Source organism: Mycteria americana, chromosome 4, assembly GCF_035582795.1.
Source record: "Mycteria americana isolate JAX WOST 10 ecotype Jacksonville Zoo and Gardens chromosome 4, USCA_MyAme_1.0, whole genome shotgun sequence".
NCBI lineage: Eukaryota > Metazoa > Chordata > Aves > Ciconiiformes > Ciconiidae > Mycteria > Mycteria americana.
In genome coordinates, this window is record NC_134368.1 from 75,767,295 (window position 1) to 75,787,918 (window position 20,624).

At 38.0% G+C, this 20,624-nt stretch overlaps 1 protein-coding gene across 10 annotated transcripts in view; it reads left to right on the plus strand.

The window, feature by feature from the left end:
* SLC10A7 (solute carrier family 10 member 7) overlaps positions 1-20,624 on the plus strand; it is a 152,414-nt gene that overhangs the window by 95,668 nt on the left and 36,122 nt on the right. For 6 of the 10 annotated variants that reach the window (XR_012775622.1, XR_012775623.1, XR_012775624.1 and 3 more), the window contains 2 exons: positions 5,204-5,239; positions 18,497-18,580. Coding sequence is in view for 4 of the 10 variants with exons in the window: in XM_075500969.1 (XP_075357084.1) it covers positions 5,204-5,239; positions 18,497-18,580 (120 nt within the window). In the remaining 6 variants the exon portion in view is untranslated. Of the gene's footprint in view, positions 1-5,203; positions 5,240-18,496; positions 18,581-20,624 lie in introns of those variants that run through there. The other 4 variants (XR_012775626.1, XM_075500970.1, XM_075500971.1 and 1 more) reach the window with 2 other exon arrangements.

Below are 20,624 nucleotides of genomic sequence, written 5' to 3' on the forward strand. Positions count from 1 at the left end.
TATCATGTTCTTGAAAACACTGAACAATAAGCTTTTTGACCTTTAGGAGAGCCCACTTTTTTTCCTTTGTGATGGTACCAGATTTTTTGAGAACATCTGTTTATCTGTATTCTGTCAGAACTTTGTTACTAGATGTCTATTGCTCACAAACATACCTAATTCAGACCTAGAATTACTTTTCCAGAGGCAGGGTTATCTTTTTGAAATGTAAAACATTATAAAGTTGTCTGCAAATTTGTCAAAAACAAAATTTTAAAAATCTATTTTTTTAAAAAAAACACACTTCCAAGCACAAAAGCAAGGAAACAAAAGATATAAGAAGAAATAGAAATAATAAATGTTTCAAGGTAAAGTCTATCTCTCATGTTGTAATCAGAAAAACAGCACAGATTGGGGGGGGGGGGGGAGGAGGAGGAGGCGGCAGGCTGGGTTTTTTTGGTTGCTCTTTCTTTTCCAAAAAGTGCCAGTGATTCTTGAAATAAAACCATGTGAGAAATACTGCTGTACACAGATGAGGATTGAGCTTCAGTTCTCATTCATGCTTGCCTTCTGATGAAATTATCCAGAGTTCATAGCCACTTTTCTCGCACCTTATCCTATCAGTAGTAATGGAAATGCTGCCCAGTTAACTTTTTACTAACCTTTATTCAGTTTATAACATAACACTGCTTACACTTTTGCTCCTTTTGTGTCCTGCTCTGATGAAGCATTCAAGAACATCCGTAGCTTTAAGCACGAGTAGATAATTGATTTCAGAAAATACACATTTGTTTAGAACCTTGATTTACAAAAACCTTTTTTCTCTTTCTAGTCCTACTTAAGACAAATCAGACATGACTTTGGTTAAGGGTTTTTTCAGTAGTAATTGCCACATGCGTATCATACTGATGACCTGTAAGAATGAAGAAAAATTGCATGGGAAATTTGTGGGTAAAGGAAACGAAGGAAAGTTCACATGTATTTCATGCCTCATTACAATAATCCTTACTTGTCTCCTACCATGTGTCCCTCTGGATCTATGCCCACCTTCCTCTTACTATTTGCATAATTCCTTTCTTAATGATTTGCCATCATAGTTTCAAATCCATTATGTTACTTCCTTTTGCTGTCTGATTTGGCAGCCAATTACTTGTACTGATTCTACATATTCTTTTGGAGAATAAACACCTTTTAATATCTGCTATACAGCAATGCTGTACTGGATAAAACCTCTTAACATCTTTACTTATACAAGGCAAATAACAATTAAATGGATCTCCGAGTACGTCCTTGCTGTTAAAGCGTATGTTTATGCACATGCTCGCACACACAAACCTGTATTTAAACTCTCTTAATTAAGACATGTTTCATGATCTTTACCGTAAAAAGAAATGTGTTTACAGGTATCTGACTATTCAGACTCCTGTGTTGTATCAGTGTCTCAGGTCAGGCTGAGATTTTTTTCTTCCCTTTCCACTAAAATCATTGAAATATATTCAGTCAGTCTTTCACATCAGAGGTGTAAATGGATTTCTTGAAAGTTTTTCTGCTGATAGCAAACGGCAGTCACTTTACAACTTTGACTCCATTGTGGGTAGCAGTCAGAAAGCTTAACGCTCCACCCGAACTTTGAAGATGCTAAAACTGTGTAATGACCTTGCATTCTCAAGGGCAGATGCTCAGCTTCTGCTGGAGGTGCTAATCTACAATCTGTTTATCTCCATGCACTATGTATTTGACAGCACTTGCCTGGAAAGCAAGTCAGGGAAAAGCGTAGTCAAATTTAGTTACTTTTTCCTCTCTGAAGGTGTGAGTGTCCAATGGACTTAAAAACTATATTCTTTATTGTATATCGCATAGAAACGATATCATATTGTATAGAAATGATAGTCTTTATTTTAATTTTTGGCTTCCTTTGAGCTTTTCAGCCTGTCGTAGTCTTAGAAAGCAGCCACACTGCCAGTGTCAGAATATGCTCGTCTTTGTGAAGCCTCTGCTAGCTTGTGAGCTGGACCGTGTAGAGTAACTGTTTTCTTCCACCTTTTCTTTATTCTGAGTGAATCAGATTTTGGTTTTACCTTCAAAACCTAAATTGTCATCTGTATTTTCTATCAGTAGGCTTTAGACACAATGTCCTCTATATATTATTCTTCAGTGGGTATGAATTGAGGTACACCACATCATGCTTATGAGCACATTGAGGAGCATGTTTCTAACAAAGATGTAATGTGTTGAAGCAAGGCAGTGTGTGCAGGGAAAGGTAATACCTTTTGTTAGACAGATATATTTTAGTCATGTAAACTCTTCAAATCTGGAACAGAAACCTGAAGAAGGGCTTTTGCACAAAAAAGCATGTCAGTGTTTTCAGGTAACATATAAATGGGCTTTACATACCCAAAGTTTGTTCTTTACCAACTCCATCAGTTGGTCTGGTAACAGGCATTCCCTCCCCTAACAAGTCTTGCCTTGCTTGCAGCCATAAACCATCACAGTCACCACAGCACTACTGACAAAAAACCCCCCCTTGGTTTTAATGTAATCCCTGTGGTTTTTCAAAACAGCGGTCCTTATCAAAATAAAAAATTAACATCAAATTACTCTGATTCAGCAACGGCATCTATTTTTTAATATGAACTTGTCTGTTCTGTCAGGTAATAGTTTAGCTTCCCAGGGAATTGCGTATGTGTTGCAAATGGGAAGATTCAACCTTGTAAATCCTTTCTGTGGTGAGGCAACAGGAAACTTGCTTCTGATTATTAAGATCACCAGGTTTAATAGCAAAATTTTGTAAAGAATTGCTAGAATTGACCTTTTGAATGCTAGATTTTCAACAAGCTCAGTCAGGAATCTATTTATGATGTATACCAGGATTCTCTTCCTCTCCGCTTACAGAATCATGAAGAAGTGTTGCTGTCACAGAGGTCATGTTTCCTTTTGTGACATTATATGCTTTGAATTAGCAGTGGCTGTTGCCCATTGTGTTAATATCACCAAGCTTCTAAAGCAAATATATACCAAGTCACAGGTCCCATCCTAAAGAGGAAGGACACCATCTTTATTTATCAACAAGATAAAGGGGAAGGTTTGTTCTTTTTACCTTTGCTTTTTTTTTTTTTGTTTGTAATGTATAAAAGCGCTATGAAATGTACTGAGGCATGAAGTGCCTAAGAAATGACTAATGGTGCTGAATCAATGAGTTCCTTCAGATTTAGAGGAGAGCTGGCTGTACTCACCAGCTGGCAGTGTGCTCTCTTCTCCCTGTGCTCAATACTCATTTGGACTACAGGATGCTTTTGGTGTATCATCTCCCGCTCCATTCATGCTCCTCTTTGCTTATGTGAAGGTCTGAAGGTGGAATCCTGCTGCAGTGGTGTTCTGCCATCCCAAAATTACAGGATGCTTAGGGAATACTCAGGCACTTGGTAATATTTGAGCTGTGCAGTGTAGTTGTCAATGGGGAAAGTCGACGAAGGGGAAAGTCTGGCTCACGTATTCTTAGTAGTAGTTCATAAAAGCTGGAGTTTGGTCATTCTGATGAAGAGACTGTGTTGCATCTACATTATACGGATCTTACTGTCCGTTCTCCATTCTAAGCATCATAGATGCTACTGTACGCAAGTGTCAGTTCAGCCTCTTCGTGCCTCCTCCCTTCCTCAACTTTTGTTTCTTCCTCTACAGCTGTTATACTTGAACACCTATATTTCTTCATAACTGTTATCTGCATTTTCATCTAGCCTCCCTGTAAACAGTGAGTGACTCCCTGAAGCAATTCTTATTGCTTCTACTTCTCTTTCTAGTCTTTTATGATCTATCTCAGCTGTGACATTTGCAAAAAGATAAATGATTGTGGATAGCTAGGCTGTGGGGCAGTCAGATATGGCATATATTATTTATTTCAAAATATGTTTTTAAATTCTGCAGAGCCTTGAAGTTGCACAGCTTAACCGTTGCCTCCTCGATCTTTCTTGTCTGCTGTCATTTGTGGCATTTACTTGTTGCACTTTGTTTTAAGAGCACAATAGGAACTCTCTGTGCCTAATGGGCTGTCTGGATCAGAGACTTTTTGTGGACCCAGAAAGCAAATACAAAACTAGTTGTATAAGGTTTTTATTTATATTAGCTTCCAAAAGATTGAAGTAAAGCTGTGTTACTCAAGGTTAAATGAAAAGCAGCAGACAACTGCTTTTTTTGTTCAATTGTTTTTCACTTGGAGCTAAAAACAAACAGAAAATAAGCATCCTTTCAGATGGATGCGAGCAAGTTTTGGACTGTTGTCCTTTAAACAATAAAGTTTGTGAATAGCTGAAAGACTAGTTATTCTTGAGACATATCTGGATGAAGAATAGTCTTGGCTTAGAGGAGTTCTGAGCAAGCTTTGTGAATTAGCATGCATTAAATGATAGAATTGTTTTATTGAGCAATAATAAAATATTGAAGTCAGATGGAAGGATGGTGGGGAATTGCTATTTGCAGCTATGAAACTGATGCATGTCATGTTAACTCCCAACCCAAACAACTCATTTTAAGATTTGCTCTCATGAAACTTAAAATCCTCTATTTTGTCCAATCATCAGCTTTAAACCTGTTCCTTGTCAGTGAAGACAACAAATCTTTTTGCTTGCATCTGCCTGGGGGATGTGGAAAGCTGAGGTGGTCCTGTGTGATTAAATTAGATGAAAGACTTGCCTTCTACCAGTGAGATGCGAAGTCTAATCAAGTGAAATGAGTTTTGAGATCTCAGCTCATTTCCTTGGGGAGTATCAGTTTACGTTACACAGTCACGACACCTAATTCATCACAGTTGATGCGGCTTTTGCTCAGAAGAGGACTTGGGACTGGGTAGCATGGGACTTGATCACAAGTCTCCCCCCTAAGGAGGAGCAGCTTAGTGGAGTTAAGATACAGCACAGTGAGGGGAGAGCTTTAATATGTTTTTTAAAATAATTGATCTAATCTGTATATCAAATCTTATAGAATAGAGGGGCTTAGGTGCAAAATGGGGAAACCTAGTGGTAAAAAAAGATACTTTGTACTGAGTGTAGTTTATAAAATGATTGACGTACGGACGTTAAAGAACGTACACAGTGAAGAGCAAACTTGAACTTCTTGTCGCTTAATTTCTATGATGTTGAATGATGTTTGTGTATTTCCATACACTAAGGTACAAGGAAGTAAAGAGTATTCTGCTTCCCCGACTAACAGATATCTTTCTTATTTCTTCCAGGGCATTGTTATAACTCCACTTCTGCTTCTGCTTTTTGTAAGTATCTTGATCTTAAGATGTCTCTTTACTGCGTAATCTTGCACCTATTAGACAGTATATTTAAGATGTAAATTTGGGTGATTTAACGACACTTAAATAACAAGGAAGATTTTTCTGGTCAGTATTTGAAATAAGCTGCCTCCCAGAAGGCCATCAAAGTGTGTCACAATGAATGCAAACACTACCTGCACTTCATTCTAAGAGCACCAAAACCCGTTGTTCTTGCAGAATCACAAAACCATATGCTATTAGTCAGGCTGGGCAAAATACAAACGCTTGCCAAGTAAGATGATCACTCAGGAGATCTCTCGGAGAGCTTTCACATGCAGGAGCCGGACAAGTTTGTAATGATCCAAAATGGATGACAGGCCAATTGGGAAAGCACTGTTCAGATAAACAGAGCCCCACTCTTGGGCAACTAAGCCCATGGGTATTTTTGTGGTAGAGGTTAGTGAGATAACAGCAGCAGCAAGACAAATTACTATAGTCCCTGTGTACCACTAAATGTGATGCTGCTTCATTCCTCTTAGTTCAAGATTTCATTTTCAATTGTTAGTCTTCAGTTAGGGCCTTGGTTCCTTACAGTTCATGGTAGAATAAAAGGGTGAAGACCAAATTTTATCTTCATGTTTTATAAAGGTATGGATATTAGTCAGCGTACAATGAAGAGACTTTAACAATGGTGCTTTAGTAAGTCCCTTGTTGGTTAGGAAGTCTTTATGCTTGTGGAGGATTTGCTGGCGCGTATGGTATGGTATAGCGCAAGTTACTGAGGACTGCGGTTTTGTGAAGAGCAGGGAAATAGGCTGAAGCACTTCAAGGATTTCAGGAGAGGTATACGTTGTCTTTTATGTTTATCTTACTAATTGCATTGTATGTAAGCCAGCACCCTGGAAAGGGGGGTAACTGTGAAGTTAGTCTGAAACAATTTGTAAGTGGCATGCCAATGGCACGCTGTTTATAGTAGAGAGGCTTAAGCAGCATATGTACTGTATACAAATATAGCAGTGTATACTAAACTGGGATAAATAGTACTGTGAGAGTAACTAACATTATCAACTATTGCTTCAGTAAAGCTGTGTGGGAAGATTTTTATTTTACAGTATTTTAATTTTACTATAACAAATTGTAATTCATCTGATGTGGCTGTGTTTACACAAGAACTGCTTTGACTGTATGATATATATCAATACACACCAGCAAAGCTTTCTTGATATACCTGGGACCATAGACTTACTGTAGGTTGAAAAAGATAATTGTTCTAAGAAAAAATGCATGTTTTGTTATTCTTGCACTGAATACATTGATTACAGATGGTCTGCCTCACTGGTTTCCTGTCGTCTGCCCTCTTCTGTGGAATGTGTTTCTTCCACAGGAATTCATCCAGAGACCTGTACCTTTGTTTCTAAGTGACTGAAACTTCAGCTCCTTTTACTTTTGCTCACTGGCAACTTTCACCCTGCTATACCCCACTGAGTTTTGGTGCTCTACGTAGCCAAAAGAGCTATTTTCTGTAGAAATTGAAATGTTAAGGAATGATCTGCATACCTTTTTAAGCAAGATGGAGATCTTTCCTCTGGTGACTTTATGGACAGATAACAAGATACTCTGTCCTATAAATTGCAGTTTTCACTGTTACTTCTCAAAAGAGGTGGTAAAACTTTGTATGTGCAAGAACAGGAAGGCAAAGCGTATGCCTCTCTTCTTCCTACCAGCCCTGGAGACACTTGTATGAGAAGTGTGTGAAATGCACATGAATTGTTCTGTGGTTTGTAACATGACTCAGAGCTGCTGTTCTTGAGGAAAATACACACATGAATTATTTTTTCATCAGAGTAATAAACAAACTAGTCTGGGGATGGGGGGAATTACAAAAGCTGCGTTTTTTTGTCACAAAGCCCAAAACTTGAGGACTTCTCTTGGGGTATATAAATATTTAAAATTCCTTGAGATCTTCACTGAGAACTTGACACATGAAGAGCAGCCATTCCGGTCAGCCCAGCAACATATCTTGCCAAGATAAGGTCCACCTTCTCTGAAGGTTCAGTTTATCCAGTGGCAGGTACTTAGGATAGTGAACTAAACATGCACGCCCTGATGAACTGTTCCTGTACCCTGGCAGTCTGTGGTTTGGACTGCTGAAACCTTTTTTTCTTGTGAACTTCTCTAATTTTCCTTTGAATTTCCTTGATACATCTGGCCTGCTCAACATGTAGTGGATTCAAGCACACAGTTCACACACTTCTGTTCACTTGTTTACAACTTGCTGCTTGATCATTTAATGTGGTACTGTGTAGTTACTGTGGAGTGAGAAACACTGACTAGTAATTTCCTGGTTATCTTTTTTGGACCATTCATTAGTTTGGTCATGCAATTTAGCTTTAGTGCTTAGTTAATAAAGGGTGGAATTTTCAAGTTTCAAGCTAAAACTCTCATTTACCTCAACAGTAGCTGAGCTGGGCTTCTGAATACCATTCAGGGACCTTTGAAGTCAATGCCTTCAGTGAATTTTAATTCTGAATTTGGTACTCACAAGCATTAACTCTTCCACAGAGTCATACTATGATAGTCTGAATGCTATATTGTATTAGTGATCCTATTTGTTAGTCTCCCTGTATACAGTGCATAAAATACCCTTAGTGCTGCCAGAAATAAAATACATTGTTGTCCATTAAGTGTTTTTGTTATATAGCTTAACCTGCGGTAGTGGTTATGGTTTAAATTTTGCCCTATGTGCATGAGAATATAATGTTCTGGACTGCCTTTTCTGTTCATAATTGCCTAGTAATGTAAATATAAATTGTCTAAACAACCTTGATAAAGACATGTTGAAGCTTATAATAAATAATGCATTTAATGCAAGTAATTTACCATCTTAAATGAATGGTGTTGAACATAAGATTGTCAGTTACACTTCTGAAAAGTGTATTTCTACTATGAAACTTTTGGTGTAAAGCTTACTCAAGAAAAGCGTTCTAAGATGTTCCAATTTATTTAATGAAACCTTAAATACTGTGCACACAATTACCAGACTGTGTCCTTGTGAGCATGCCTAGCTAGACTCTTTAAAGAATAGCCGCCTTTACCACAGATACCTCTGATTAACATTTTATCTAATAAGAAGCTATTGAATCTGGCTTCCAGATGCATTAATCTGCAATATCATCATCCTCATGTTAACCCTTATTATTAACAGTTAATATGTTATATTCCTAGCAAAGATGTTATAAATGGGCAATGTCCCATAAACTAGATATAATTGATTAGAGTTCATATATGTGGTGAGCAGGAGTGTTGAAATAAAGTGCTGTAAGATACAGTAGTTTCAAGTTAATACGAGGTTATGCTCTTCACATTTCTTTGCAACATTCTGCAGTGTTTCATTAATGATGATTAGGAGGCTGCGTACCAAAGCATTCAGAGAAGGATGCTGTTTGTCTTCCTCTTGTCAGGTCATATACTTAGCTGAAGCCAGAGGTAACAGATTGATCATGGAATTTTTTAAAGCAGAGAAATAAGTTTTATTTTCTCAAAGGTATTCGGGGGGAAAAGAACCCCACCAACTAGAAATTGAAGTGTAGACTAAATTTTGCTTTTGGAAATAACTATATTGCTATCAATAAATAATGACGACGAATAGGTTAAGTAATGCCTGAGGAAGTTAGTCACTTGGGTATGACTGTCCATCTTTACTTACCATATGACTTGTTCTCTATGTTCAGTTTAGTTATTTCCTTTAGTAATTGTAATAACATTTTATGATTTGTAATAACAGTTTATTATTTGAATTCTTAAGTATGCTGCATTTGGGCACATTTACATTACTAAAAGACAGTTAAACAAAAGGTGTCGTCATACTGTGAAGATAATAGTCCTGTGATCTCTTTAATAACCTTGAGATGTCAGCACCTTTTAATGATGTCTCATTTGAAAGACAGAACTTCAGGAGCACTGCACTCTGCAACAGTTGTAGCTGTATCATCTCACTTATGTCCTTAGATTGTAACTTTAGTCATGAAAAACAGGAATATGTATGAATGCAGGTTTGTTTTTATTGAGGGATTTCATATGCCTTTGTATTGCACAGGATGGAGGCCAGCCTGATGCCTCAGCAAGGTCATGTCTCTTGGATTTGCCCTGGAAGCAGAGTGAGCATAGATATTGTACTACCGTGTAAGAGGATGATGCAGAGTGACCTTTCTTGTGTGAACATAGCTCTGTTCCTTTCCAGCCACATTAGGATAGAGTTGCCCTCTCTGTCCCTGAAGTCGGTTGAGCACGTGGACTGCCAATTTTACCAAGCCACACAAGCTTATGATTTTGTTGATTGTACTTGGTATCAAAATACAAGCTTTCATCTGCACACCTATTGGAGCCAAATGTGATGCTGTGGTTTAGATGGCACAGTATCCCAGCTCTGCCACCTTCTTGGTATTACCCTTACTGTTGAGACTCAATGCCTGACAGATGTAGTCTCTTCAGTTGTTGGAAGCACAACCAGTTAGCTATCAAAGTAACGGAAGTCAAGGTGTGTGAATCTGTATTTTTATTGAAAGCCATCAAAGAAAATGTTAGAGATAAGTAAGTGTTTTACATTTTTATGTACTTTACATTCTTCAGAAGCATGCCTGCAAACCAGTTAACGTGGAATGTTAAAGAGCCAATGCAAAATTCATGTGTATTTTTAAAAATACACTTGGCAAAAACCTCCATGTACCTGTCACACATTGCTCCCATGTTTGCTGTTTTACCAAAGAAGATTACCATGACGTTTGTGTCAAAATGGAATCTTCCCAAGGCTTTATCAGCTTGCTCCTTTTCTTGATTTATTCTGTGATGTTTTCTTTTCTGGTACCCTCTCAAATTTCTGAATTTTATAGTAGGTATTTTTATGGTGGCATTGTAGTGGTGACGCCATAAGTACTAGAAAGTAGCACTGCTGAAAGAATTCAGGAGTAGACAAGTAAAGGGAATTCTGTGCAAGTATTGCAGAGAAAACAGAAATAAAATGACTAGTGGATAAGGACATGAATGAAACTAGAAGCTGATTGAAATATTGAGGTTAAAAGCTTTCCCCTATATTCACAATCCTTAAATTAAAACATTGTTTTAAAAGTTGTTGATACTTTCCAAATTCTTGCCAAGTCTTCTCCAATCCCGTGTATTTCAGATAAATCTTTTTATTAAAGGGAGCTGTCATTACATATTTTTCTTAAACAGGATTTCTACACACTATGTCTTGTTTTTCCTCTCAAGCACTTGGTAAATGAGAGTTGATACCAGTCAAATGAATCGTTAAATATGCAAATATTTTAGTAGCTGTAAAGCCTTGGAAGTTGATAAGGAAGTTGCAGCTAATGTATTTCACTAGTATGTGACAAAAGGCTGATTACAGGGTGGGGTGGGGGAGAAGGGAGGGGAAGCAGCATAGTGCCTTAGCTGTTAACAGATCAGCTCATTCATGTGGAAGATTTAAAGTGCATCTTTATTTCTACCTGGTTATTTACCTCACCGTTTCCTTTCTCTTTAAGAATTGGGAAGACAAGATTCTCTGATCTGATCCAAACCCTTTACAATTAACCAGAACTTTTAAATGACTGCTGTGAAATATTTGCTTAATAATTTTATTCCTTTTTCAAATTCACCTTTTATGGCTTTGTTATATAAATTGCATACAAATAACAGTCAGAGAATAACAGGGGCCCTCCCTCTTCCTCACACACACACACACACACACACACACACACAAAATATTGTAAATTTGGGTAGGTAGAAGACTCTAAAATATGTAACGTTTCTGTGGAGGACTTTTTCTCCTTGGTTTTGCTCTTGAAATTTTCATCTATACAATGCTAGGGGAGCCTTTTAAGTACACATCCTGCTTCTACGCAGCAGAAGCTAACCACGCATCTTAACAGGATCATAGAACCAGGATACCAGGAGAACCCTGTCCTGACTCACCCAGTCCGCCTCTTTTCCATGCTGTGCAATTCACCTCAAAACTGAACATGATCCAACTTAAAAGTAAGGATTTTTGCTCTCCCTCCACCCTTGCAATACTAAAAACTTGTGGCTCTGATGAGCAGAAACCTAATTTCCAGTAAGTATTTGTGACAGGTGTTCTACCCATTTGTCTTTGTTTCCAGTGTTATCATACACCTGAATAGCACTTCTCTGACATTTATCACCCTGGCTCAGACACAGTGTACAATCCTGTCCTCTTTCCCAGTCTTTAGTCAGCTAGGCTAAACAAACCATGTGTTTCTAATCTTTAAAACATAAATACAAAAAGAAAACAAAAAAACAGATCCCTTATTCTGAGGTGGTTTGTGTACCTGTTCCAGTTTTAATTCCTCCTTCAGCCCAGGTAATAAGAATAGTGCACAGTTGCACAGTGTTCTTCACAAGGGCTTATCTAGGCCTTGTGCAATCACAAGTATCCCCTACCTTGACTGATTTATTTCTTCTGGTACGTTACAGCTGCCTTTTCCATGGATACATAATATTCATGGTTCTTAATTCTCCTGTATTTACTAATCTGTTCCTTTCCAGTTAGTCACCCCCTTGTTTGCAGCAGAATTTTTGGATACTAGTCCGTAAGTTTCAGCTCTCCAAGGGTATTAATCATCTAACTCCCATTTAGGTGCCTTTGGGTTGTGTGCTTGATCTCATTTCCTTACATTAGTCCTCAAGATCACTCTACCATGGTAAAGTGGAAGAGTAGCTCTGGTATATTTCATATTAAGAATACTTATGGTTATTTTTACAGCTCTATAAAAGGCTTTAAAATCAACAGGTATGTTTGGATTGGCTTGGTATTTAATGTGTCATAGGGGAACCCAGAACAGGATTAGGCATCTGTGATCACTTTAACAAGGGAACCCCAAAATATGCAGTCTCCTTGCCCAAGCCAGGAAAAAAAAAAAAATTAAAGTTGACAGATTGTCAGCTTTTCTTTTTCCACACTTCTGATTATGAAACTTTGATTGTTCTAATTTTTTTTTTTTTAAACAGAACAGGAGGGTATATGTAGACAGCTATGGTTTTTTATGTTTGTGCCAAATCCATTCCCATGGCCACAGAAGCATATAGAATATGCAAGAATTTGCAAAATATACCATAAGACCAGAACATCTTTTTTCTTTAGCAGAACTAGAGACTTACATCTGCCTTTAATTTTTAAGAATAACTATGGAAGATCTGTTTGTTAAAATACATGACTGCTAAACCATTGAATGTGTTCTCTGTCATACCTTTAGCCTTTCTCTGAGGCAAGAGACAACTTGCAGTTTTTGATAGGCAGAATTAAAAGCTTTATTTTAAAATTTAAATACATTCTATAGAAGCTCCATTCTCAGTGATACGCCTCCCCTTCCCTTCCCTCTCCTGCTGTTAGTACCCATTAAAGGTGGACAATTTCAGTACAATGACCCTTGGTCAATCGCTGGGTGCTGGCATCTTTTACACAGCTTCTCTGCCTTACGGAGATATCTAAATGCTCTGCATGTGAATGCCTTTAAAGCAGCGAAGTAGGAAGAACATCCCAGTGACCTGCCAGCTCTGTTTAGACTGCTGTGAAATGTTATGTAGGAATGACCGTTTCATCTCTTTCGACCTCCTACCTGAAATCTAGAGCCGGGCACCGTGGAACTCATAGGCACCCGTCAGCACAGTTCCCATGGAGTAGCACGGATGCTTCCTACTTCCCAGAGCATCAGCATCATTACAGTTACTGCCCATTGCAGTGTGTGCACTGCAGAGCATTTCCATGTGCCCAGTGCCTGGGTTACTGAGGGCAGTGTGCATACTTCTCTGCTGTAACACAGCATACCGCAATGACTGGGTCAGGATAAGGGTTCTGGAAAGAGTCCAAAGCAAGGGAGGGCTTAGTTCACCTGGCCACTCTTGTTCATTGTCCTTCATTACTGAACTGGATCCCATCCAAAAGTGCATCATGTTCCATGTCCTTTCTGTAACGGGGCTGTCATCCACAACAGGACATAAAGGGACTAGCTCATGGGGTGGTCCAGACAGGCCTCTAAGGCATCTGAATCCGGACTGGATGAACCAGAAGCAGTGACAATGCAGCATTGAACACAAAATTTAAAAAGATGGGTTTCAGAGTAGCCTGACCTGAAGGTGGAAAGGAAAAGCTTAAATTAAATATCTCAGATGAGAGAGCAGCCAGTGGCCCTCCCCCTCAGTTCTGCCCTGTTTTCACCCCTGCCTCACTTCCTCATCTGTGCTCAACAACTGGTGAGGCTGAAGCTGGCTGATGGTGTATGAAGAGCACAAAGACACAACCTGAGGAAACACGTTAATTGCAGGAGAACACTGGAAGAGTAAGGCCCCAAAGGACGGCTGCCTCCAAAGTGGACTCAATATGTGCAGCACATGTGGCACTGGATTATAATTTGGTGTGACTGGTAGGAGGTTTGTTTCTTCTGAGTCAGTGGCAGTTGTAGACGTGGGAACACCCGCGGTGATACCTGCCTGGTCGCCCAGAAAGATAAGAATGGAACATCTGTCTTGTGGAGGGAGTCTAGGCCGGGAAGTGGAATTGCCTTATTTTTATGCAATTAAGGTTTCTTTTGTTTGGTTGGTTTTCGCTTTTTGTTTTTATCACAGCCAGTTAAATATAGCCTATCAATTAAGGATAAGGCAATGTTTCTACTGCAAACTCATAAAGAAACCCACTAAATAATTTGTCAGAAGTTTTTTAAAACAGGCAGTCTCTTGAGAAGAAGGGTCTAGGACTAAATTAGCAAGAATGCTGCAGGTCAGGTTTGAAGTACTGCATGGTGACAGAATTGTTTGGAAAGATTTGCCTGGAATTCTCTTTCATTACAGCCATATCCAGCAAACACTTGCAGAAGGTGCAGTTCTTGCTCATCTGAGTTGTCCTTCTGAAATCACTCTGATGATTTAAGTGAAAAGTGCCTTTCCCTAAGTAAGAATTTTCAGGGTCTTTTTTTTGAATAGTGAGTCTATTCAAGCAGGGCTGGCTTATTAATAAGCCTTTAACTGAAATGCTGCTATCCAGAATAGCACATAACGATCACTTACAATATCAAACTTCTGTTTAAAAAAAAGTTCGAAAATAAGCATAGACGATATGGTGGCATGAAAATTTGTGATAGCTTTTTCATTAAATGGTGCATTTTATCTTCCGTAAGAGATTCCAATCAGATTATTTTTTACAGCTGTAAATCAGCAGTTTGATTCTGTGATGTTTTTACAGCAGTTATTACAGTACTTCTTCTGGTTGTTTGCCTGTGAAGAAAGGTTCAATTTTAGGCATGGAGATCATTATAACAGAGGGCAGCCAAATATAATCAGACATTTTAGCATGATGCTAATTTTGGTGAAATGCAGATCATCTAGGTTGTTTTTTAAAAAAAATTGTTTAATGACAACAAATGGAGCACAGAACTTAGCTTGATCCAACTCAAACCTGAGCAAAATAATATTTATTCAGACAGAATATTTGCATTTGTAAATGTGTAGGAAGGTTTGATTAACATTATATCAAGCTTTTTGTTTCCTCTGTTCTTCAGTTCTCACTTCTCTTTCTCAAAATGGATGTGACGAACACGTCCAAGTTCAAAGGAAGTCTGGAACCCGGGCAATGTCTGAGTGCCTGTGGGACACTTACATTTGTGAGCCTGATGAGTTTCCATACTACAAATGTTGAGGCAGTCCTGGTCAAATTATGCATCGATTAGCTGTGGGTCCCTTAGCATTTGTGATTCCTCATGGTTAGCCACTGTATGTCCAAGTTGGGGTTAAAAAGTCTTTTTCTTCAGTGTGATTGAGAAGTTCTTGCCTTCTCTTTTCTTTAGCCTTTATGTTATCTTCTGTGTCTTTCTCTGGGAATAGATTTAAGATTAAGGTAATACTTAAGAGTTTATAGACATTGTCTAACAGACAGATTCTGATAAAAACCAGTCCACTGAAGTTATTGTCATGATCTACAGAAGGGAAACAAAGTTCAGAAGTCTGTTTGAAGAAGTAATGTCAGTACCATAGGTGGGACAGGGAAGTCTAATACCATAGCACTGCATGAAGGCAGGGCAGAGCCTAGCAAACACACTGCTCCAAACCTCTGTGCCCAGGTGTGGTATAGCAGAGTGTTAGGACCTCTTAAGGACCCAAGAAGAAAGCTAGCTCCATGCTATTCTGTAGAAAGTAATGAAGGTGCTGGAGACTGGCAGAAGAATATGATTCTCAACTATGCAACTGAAACAGAATCAAAAATAGCGTGGTCATAGGATCATGCAGGAGAGGAGACATATTAGAAGCAGAAAAATTTGACTTTTTCTACAAGGAGAAGAGGTTTTTTTCCCTACAAACCAGATGTAGTTGAAGAACTCAGTTCCTCTGGGCAAAAGGAGAGTTAATGAATCATTTATTCATTTTATCATTTTGGACTGATATGTGGATTTCTGTTTCGTTTAAAATGTAGTTGGGGTGAGATAGTTACCTGAAATGTCTGCCTTTTGGTGGTCCAGATGACAGTGAGATGAGCCTGAATGGGTGAGGTGAAGTTGACAAGGTGAAGAACCATACCCTGATATTCTGATACAGAAGATTGTTTCTTTGAATAAAATAATTTTACTTTTCCTAGGTAAATTGGTTTAGCATCCCAGCATAGTACCTGTAATTCAGTTTCTAGTTATGTAACAAAACAAAACAAACAAAAAACCCCCCAAAACCGCACACCCAAAACAAAACATATCCTTACATATACCAAGTGCTTAAGAATACACAACAGCTTGAAGACGCTACATTTGAAGTAATATTTAAAAAAGCTGGCAAGACTATTGATGTTTGAATGGTTGCCTTTTTCAACAGTGTGTTATATCGTTGAACAGTTTTTCATTTCTGACTTAGAAACTGATTATTCATCCTCTGAGCATAAGACTTCAAAGCAGTGAGAGAAGTCCAATCAATGTTTTTACAAAAATGCACAAGAGCTACTGCCAAAGTGTCATAGTTTTGTGAAGCTATGCAGAGGGTCCTGGCATGCAGACTGCTTGGTTAGATTCACTCCTCTGTGACCCAGGCAGATTTTAAAGTTTAAAAATCTTCACTTTCACTTGAAAAAGCTTCCTTGAATACACAGTAAGTAATGCTTTTAGCTCCTCAGCACGTAGCAAAAAGTAAGTCCAAATACAGTTTGAAAAACTATGAACCTTTTAAAATTTCAGAAGCTCCTTACAAGAATTAAACCAAAAAGGAGATCATGAGTGGCATGATGGAGTTTTCTGCTCCACTTTCTGCAAGGAACCATGCAGAGCGCCCCATGTCCCTTGGGAATGGAGTAGCTGCACTGCCTGACTTCAGGTACTCATGTGGGTGGTCAGAATCTTCCCCTGCAAGCCCTTACTTCTCCTTCTTGCCTCCATGGGAAATTTAGGCTCCTTAATCTTGGTGCTCTCACTTGCTCCCTACTTGCAGACTAGAAGTTTCAGTGACGACATTGACTTAAGATCCCCTCCAACCGTTTTCTGTGCCTACATTGTTAAAATCAGAGGTGATGGGGATGAGATGCTGTAATTTATTAAATGGCCAAATTGAGTCTTACCTGATGTTGCCAGTTAAGGTAACGCATAGGAAACAGCCATATCCCGTATGTTCTGCCCAAGGCTGTCTACCTAGAGTGTATTCAGAAAGGGACATGTGAAAGCAAGTGGTGGAGTATGTTTAAAAAAAGAGTAGATTTAGTCTGGTCCCACTCTTTTAAACTCTAAGCTGGCCAAGCAATACTCAACGTCCCATGATTTCCTAGTGTCAGAAGTTAATTCTGTTTCGTGCTGTTTCTCAGTTCTGATGCCATCTGTGTGCAACCAGAAGCTCAGCTTGCATACAGACAGCCGCGCTGGCGTGTACACCGTTTTCCCAAGCAGTGCATATACAAGTGGCATTTACAAAAAGCAGTGCATATACATGTGAACCACTGCAAAAGTGGTATAATTGGTGTTTTCTCATCGGATTATTTTCTGTAGGTAAAGGTTGCAGTTGTACATTTCTGAATAAAGTAAAATACTTCAGTATGTGAAATTTCTGATTTTTCTCTTTGAATTTCTGAAGAATCTGGTTTTATGCCAAACCCACTTTTATGGCCATATGTTGATTTTTCTAGGCAGAGTTACAGGAAGTGACTAGATTGTATGATCACCTTGTCTGTCATGCCTGCAGGTAGCTTTGAAAGGAAGATAAGTGTCAAAAGTATAATGCAGTCTGAGCGTAATTTATGAGAATGACGTATATGAGAATGTTTTAGGAAATCAGCATGGTTTAGATGGAGCTGAAAAGATTCTGAATTTTGTCATGGTTTTGTGGATCTTTAAAGTGAAGTGCAAAATATAAAGTAATGTGGATCTGTGAAATCCTTAGCATTATGTCATTTACCCTCATCATGAAGCAAACAGTTGTCTGTGGAAGCTCTGACAATGCTATTTCAGTCTTCTTACTACGTATTTCTTAATGCATATTCCATTGCTGTTACAGATATATTAAACTACTTTAAATGAAACTTTTCAATGACCTAGTATAAAACAAGTCCAGTCAGAATGTAAAAAATAGTGACTATTTTCCTAAGCATTCTGAAGTTGCAAAAATCCCACTGACTGTGTTTGGTTCACCTTTTTTACCTGTATCTTTAAAAAAAATACTTTTAGCATTTACAATTCTAATTAAGAGATCACCTACATGAAGACTAAGCCTGTCACTGTTTAGTTGTCTTAATGAAAGAATAGTTATATAGTTTCAATAGATCTCTTCTTTAACATCATTGAAATAAAACATGTGAATGTCTTCACTATATTATTATTAATAATAATAACTATTATTATTATTTATTGAAATAATTACACCAATTTTCGTTGCTTGATATTTATATAAATGATAAGGTTAGTTGAGCTAACTGCTTAGTTAGGAAGATTGACTCCCTGTCTTTTTAGACTATCATCCTACAAATGCTTATATGGTTTACTTTGCATATTGATGGAACTATTATCTTAGGTTATAAAATAATCAACCAGAGATTGTTTTAGTTTTGTTATTGTGGAATACCAAATACTTTATTGTGACTTAACAATTAAACATGTGTGCACATACTTCCAAGTTTGTGCACGTACTTCCAAGATCTTATGCATAAAATAAAATGTATATTAATGTGTGATACCTATGTATGAAATTTGCAGATACTAAGAAAAAGTGCAATATTAATGGTATATTTTTATTTTGTAGCTTGGATCATCCTCCTCTGTGCCTTTTACATCTATATTCTCGCAGCTGTTTATGACTGTTGTAGTCCCCCTTATTATTGGACAGGTATGTCTTTTAAATATACATTCTTATTTTAAAAAATAAGATAAAGAGAGCTATCTTAAAGACAGACTGGCAACCTGGTAAGCTGCCACATAGGAACAGCCTCAGGATAGTGAAGTCTAATATCAGAGAAAAGATGCTACAGTGCTCCCTGGAGCCACATTGATCTTTGTTGAGATTGAGCATCTGTCCCTCACTACCACAAACATACGCTACTGCATATCGAGAAGGGAGTTTGTGAACATAAAGTGGGAAAAATGGCAATCCAGACTGTGAGAAATTCCAGCCCCATACAAATGAGCTTTGAGAATACTATATAGTCCTTTTGTCACATGCCCTTTGCCTGGATGATGAAGGAAGTTCTCCCTGTGTAGTATCTACTACTAATTACAGGAATAAAAAATTCTCTATGTGAAAACACATATAAGGGCTAAGTAGTCAGAAGTTAAGAAATAATAAAATTAAGGCTGCTCAAGCCATTTTGCATATGCTTTACAATAAGGATTTTAATTGCACAATTGCAAACTATTCTTTCTGTATGGCTCCTCTATCCTTTGTTACACTGGATGGAGGGTATTCATGGAATAAGCAGCTGTTCAATATTCCATTTTATACTTATTGTTCATATTGAAACACAAGGCCTTATTTTTCATGGCATATGATTGAAATCTTTCACTGAATGTAAAGATACTAATTGCAATATAAGATTTTCTGTGACACTTGTCTCTGTAGTATCTGTTTTTTCACAAATATTAATTATTTTTTTCTCCCATATCACGGTGGGAAATTGCTATATTAAGACCAAAAGTTGTCAGAAGTGTCCACTATTCCTGGACACCAAAACCAAAACACCCAAAGCCTAATTCTTACATACTTATAAGTATTCGTTGGTCTCAGGCACTCAAAATGCATGAAGGGAATATCAGTAGGATTTGCAGTTCATTCCCAAGGGGTACCATTGCTGTTTCTAGCATCCAGTTTAACTCTGGGTTCTGCTGGAACTTTCTGAATTTTGTCAGCCTAAAGCAGACTTTGACATGGAAAGGTGGTTAAAATGTAGGCAAATGGAAGTGGAGTCTATAAAGGAGCACCCTGGACAGGATTAAGAATATCTGTCATTGCCTGTGCTATGTAGAACAGGATCAGTCTTGTATCGAACTATAATTGCACATTTCAAAATTGGCATGTACTGTAACTTACCGAAGTCCTAGTGAAGTTTGTTTCTTACATGGTCAAAAAACCCCATTAAAATCTAATAAGATGAGCATGATAAGCATGACAGTAGCCACCAGCATCAGTACCTGTGTAACCTGGATGTAACCATACCATGTGGAAAATGACATAACCTCTGTGTCCCTGAAGGGTATTGAATTGCTCACATGCTTTGAGTTAAATGCCTAAGAAACTTCTTCTTAATTAGGACCACAAAGGGTTGCTGATGAACCTACCTGTGTATCACATTCTTGTCTCATCAAAATTAAATTAAGTCTCCACCAAAACTGGACAAGCAAAAGTACTTGAATCCTCTGGTCCTGAAAGGTCCAAAAACTGGAAGCTATTAGTTGGAAGCCTTAGCTGGAAATTTCTAGGAAACACATAGCATGGCAGCAGATCTAGCAATAAAGTAACCTATAGTGATGGAGTATCAGCAATCTGTACTGCAATGTAATAAGTCTGAAAATGATGGTAGATTGCTAGACAAAGTGATTGCAAAATTTCAAGAGGACTTTCATCTATATGTATAATGGCGTGTTACTTTGGAAACATGTTACAAGAAATTGCTATATGAGCTAAGTGGTGGAGTTGGGGTTTTTTTTGGCTGCACCAAATAGTAAGGCTAAGTAACATGAATTGAGCAGTAAGCATGTGAAATAAGTGCTCTGAATGATCAGAAGTTCAAAATCAGAATTGTCATGAGACTTAACTGAGAACAGATGTGATTCACATTCCTCTAAGCATAAAGACTTTGTTTCTAAAGTTATTGCACTTGATTATATCTGTTCAGAGGATATGGAAGAGAGGAAATGCTAAGGATAGCTACAGATCA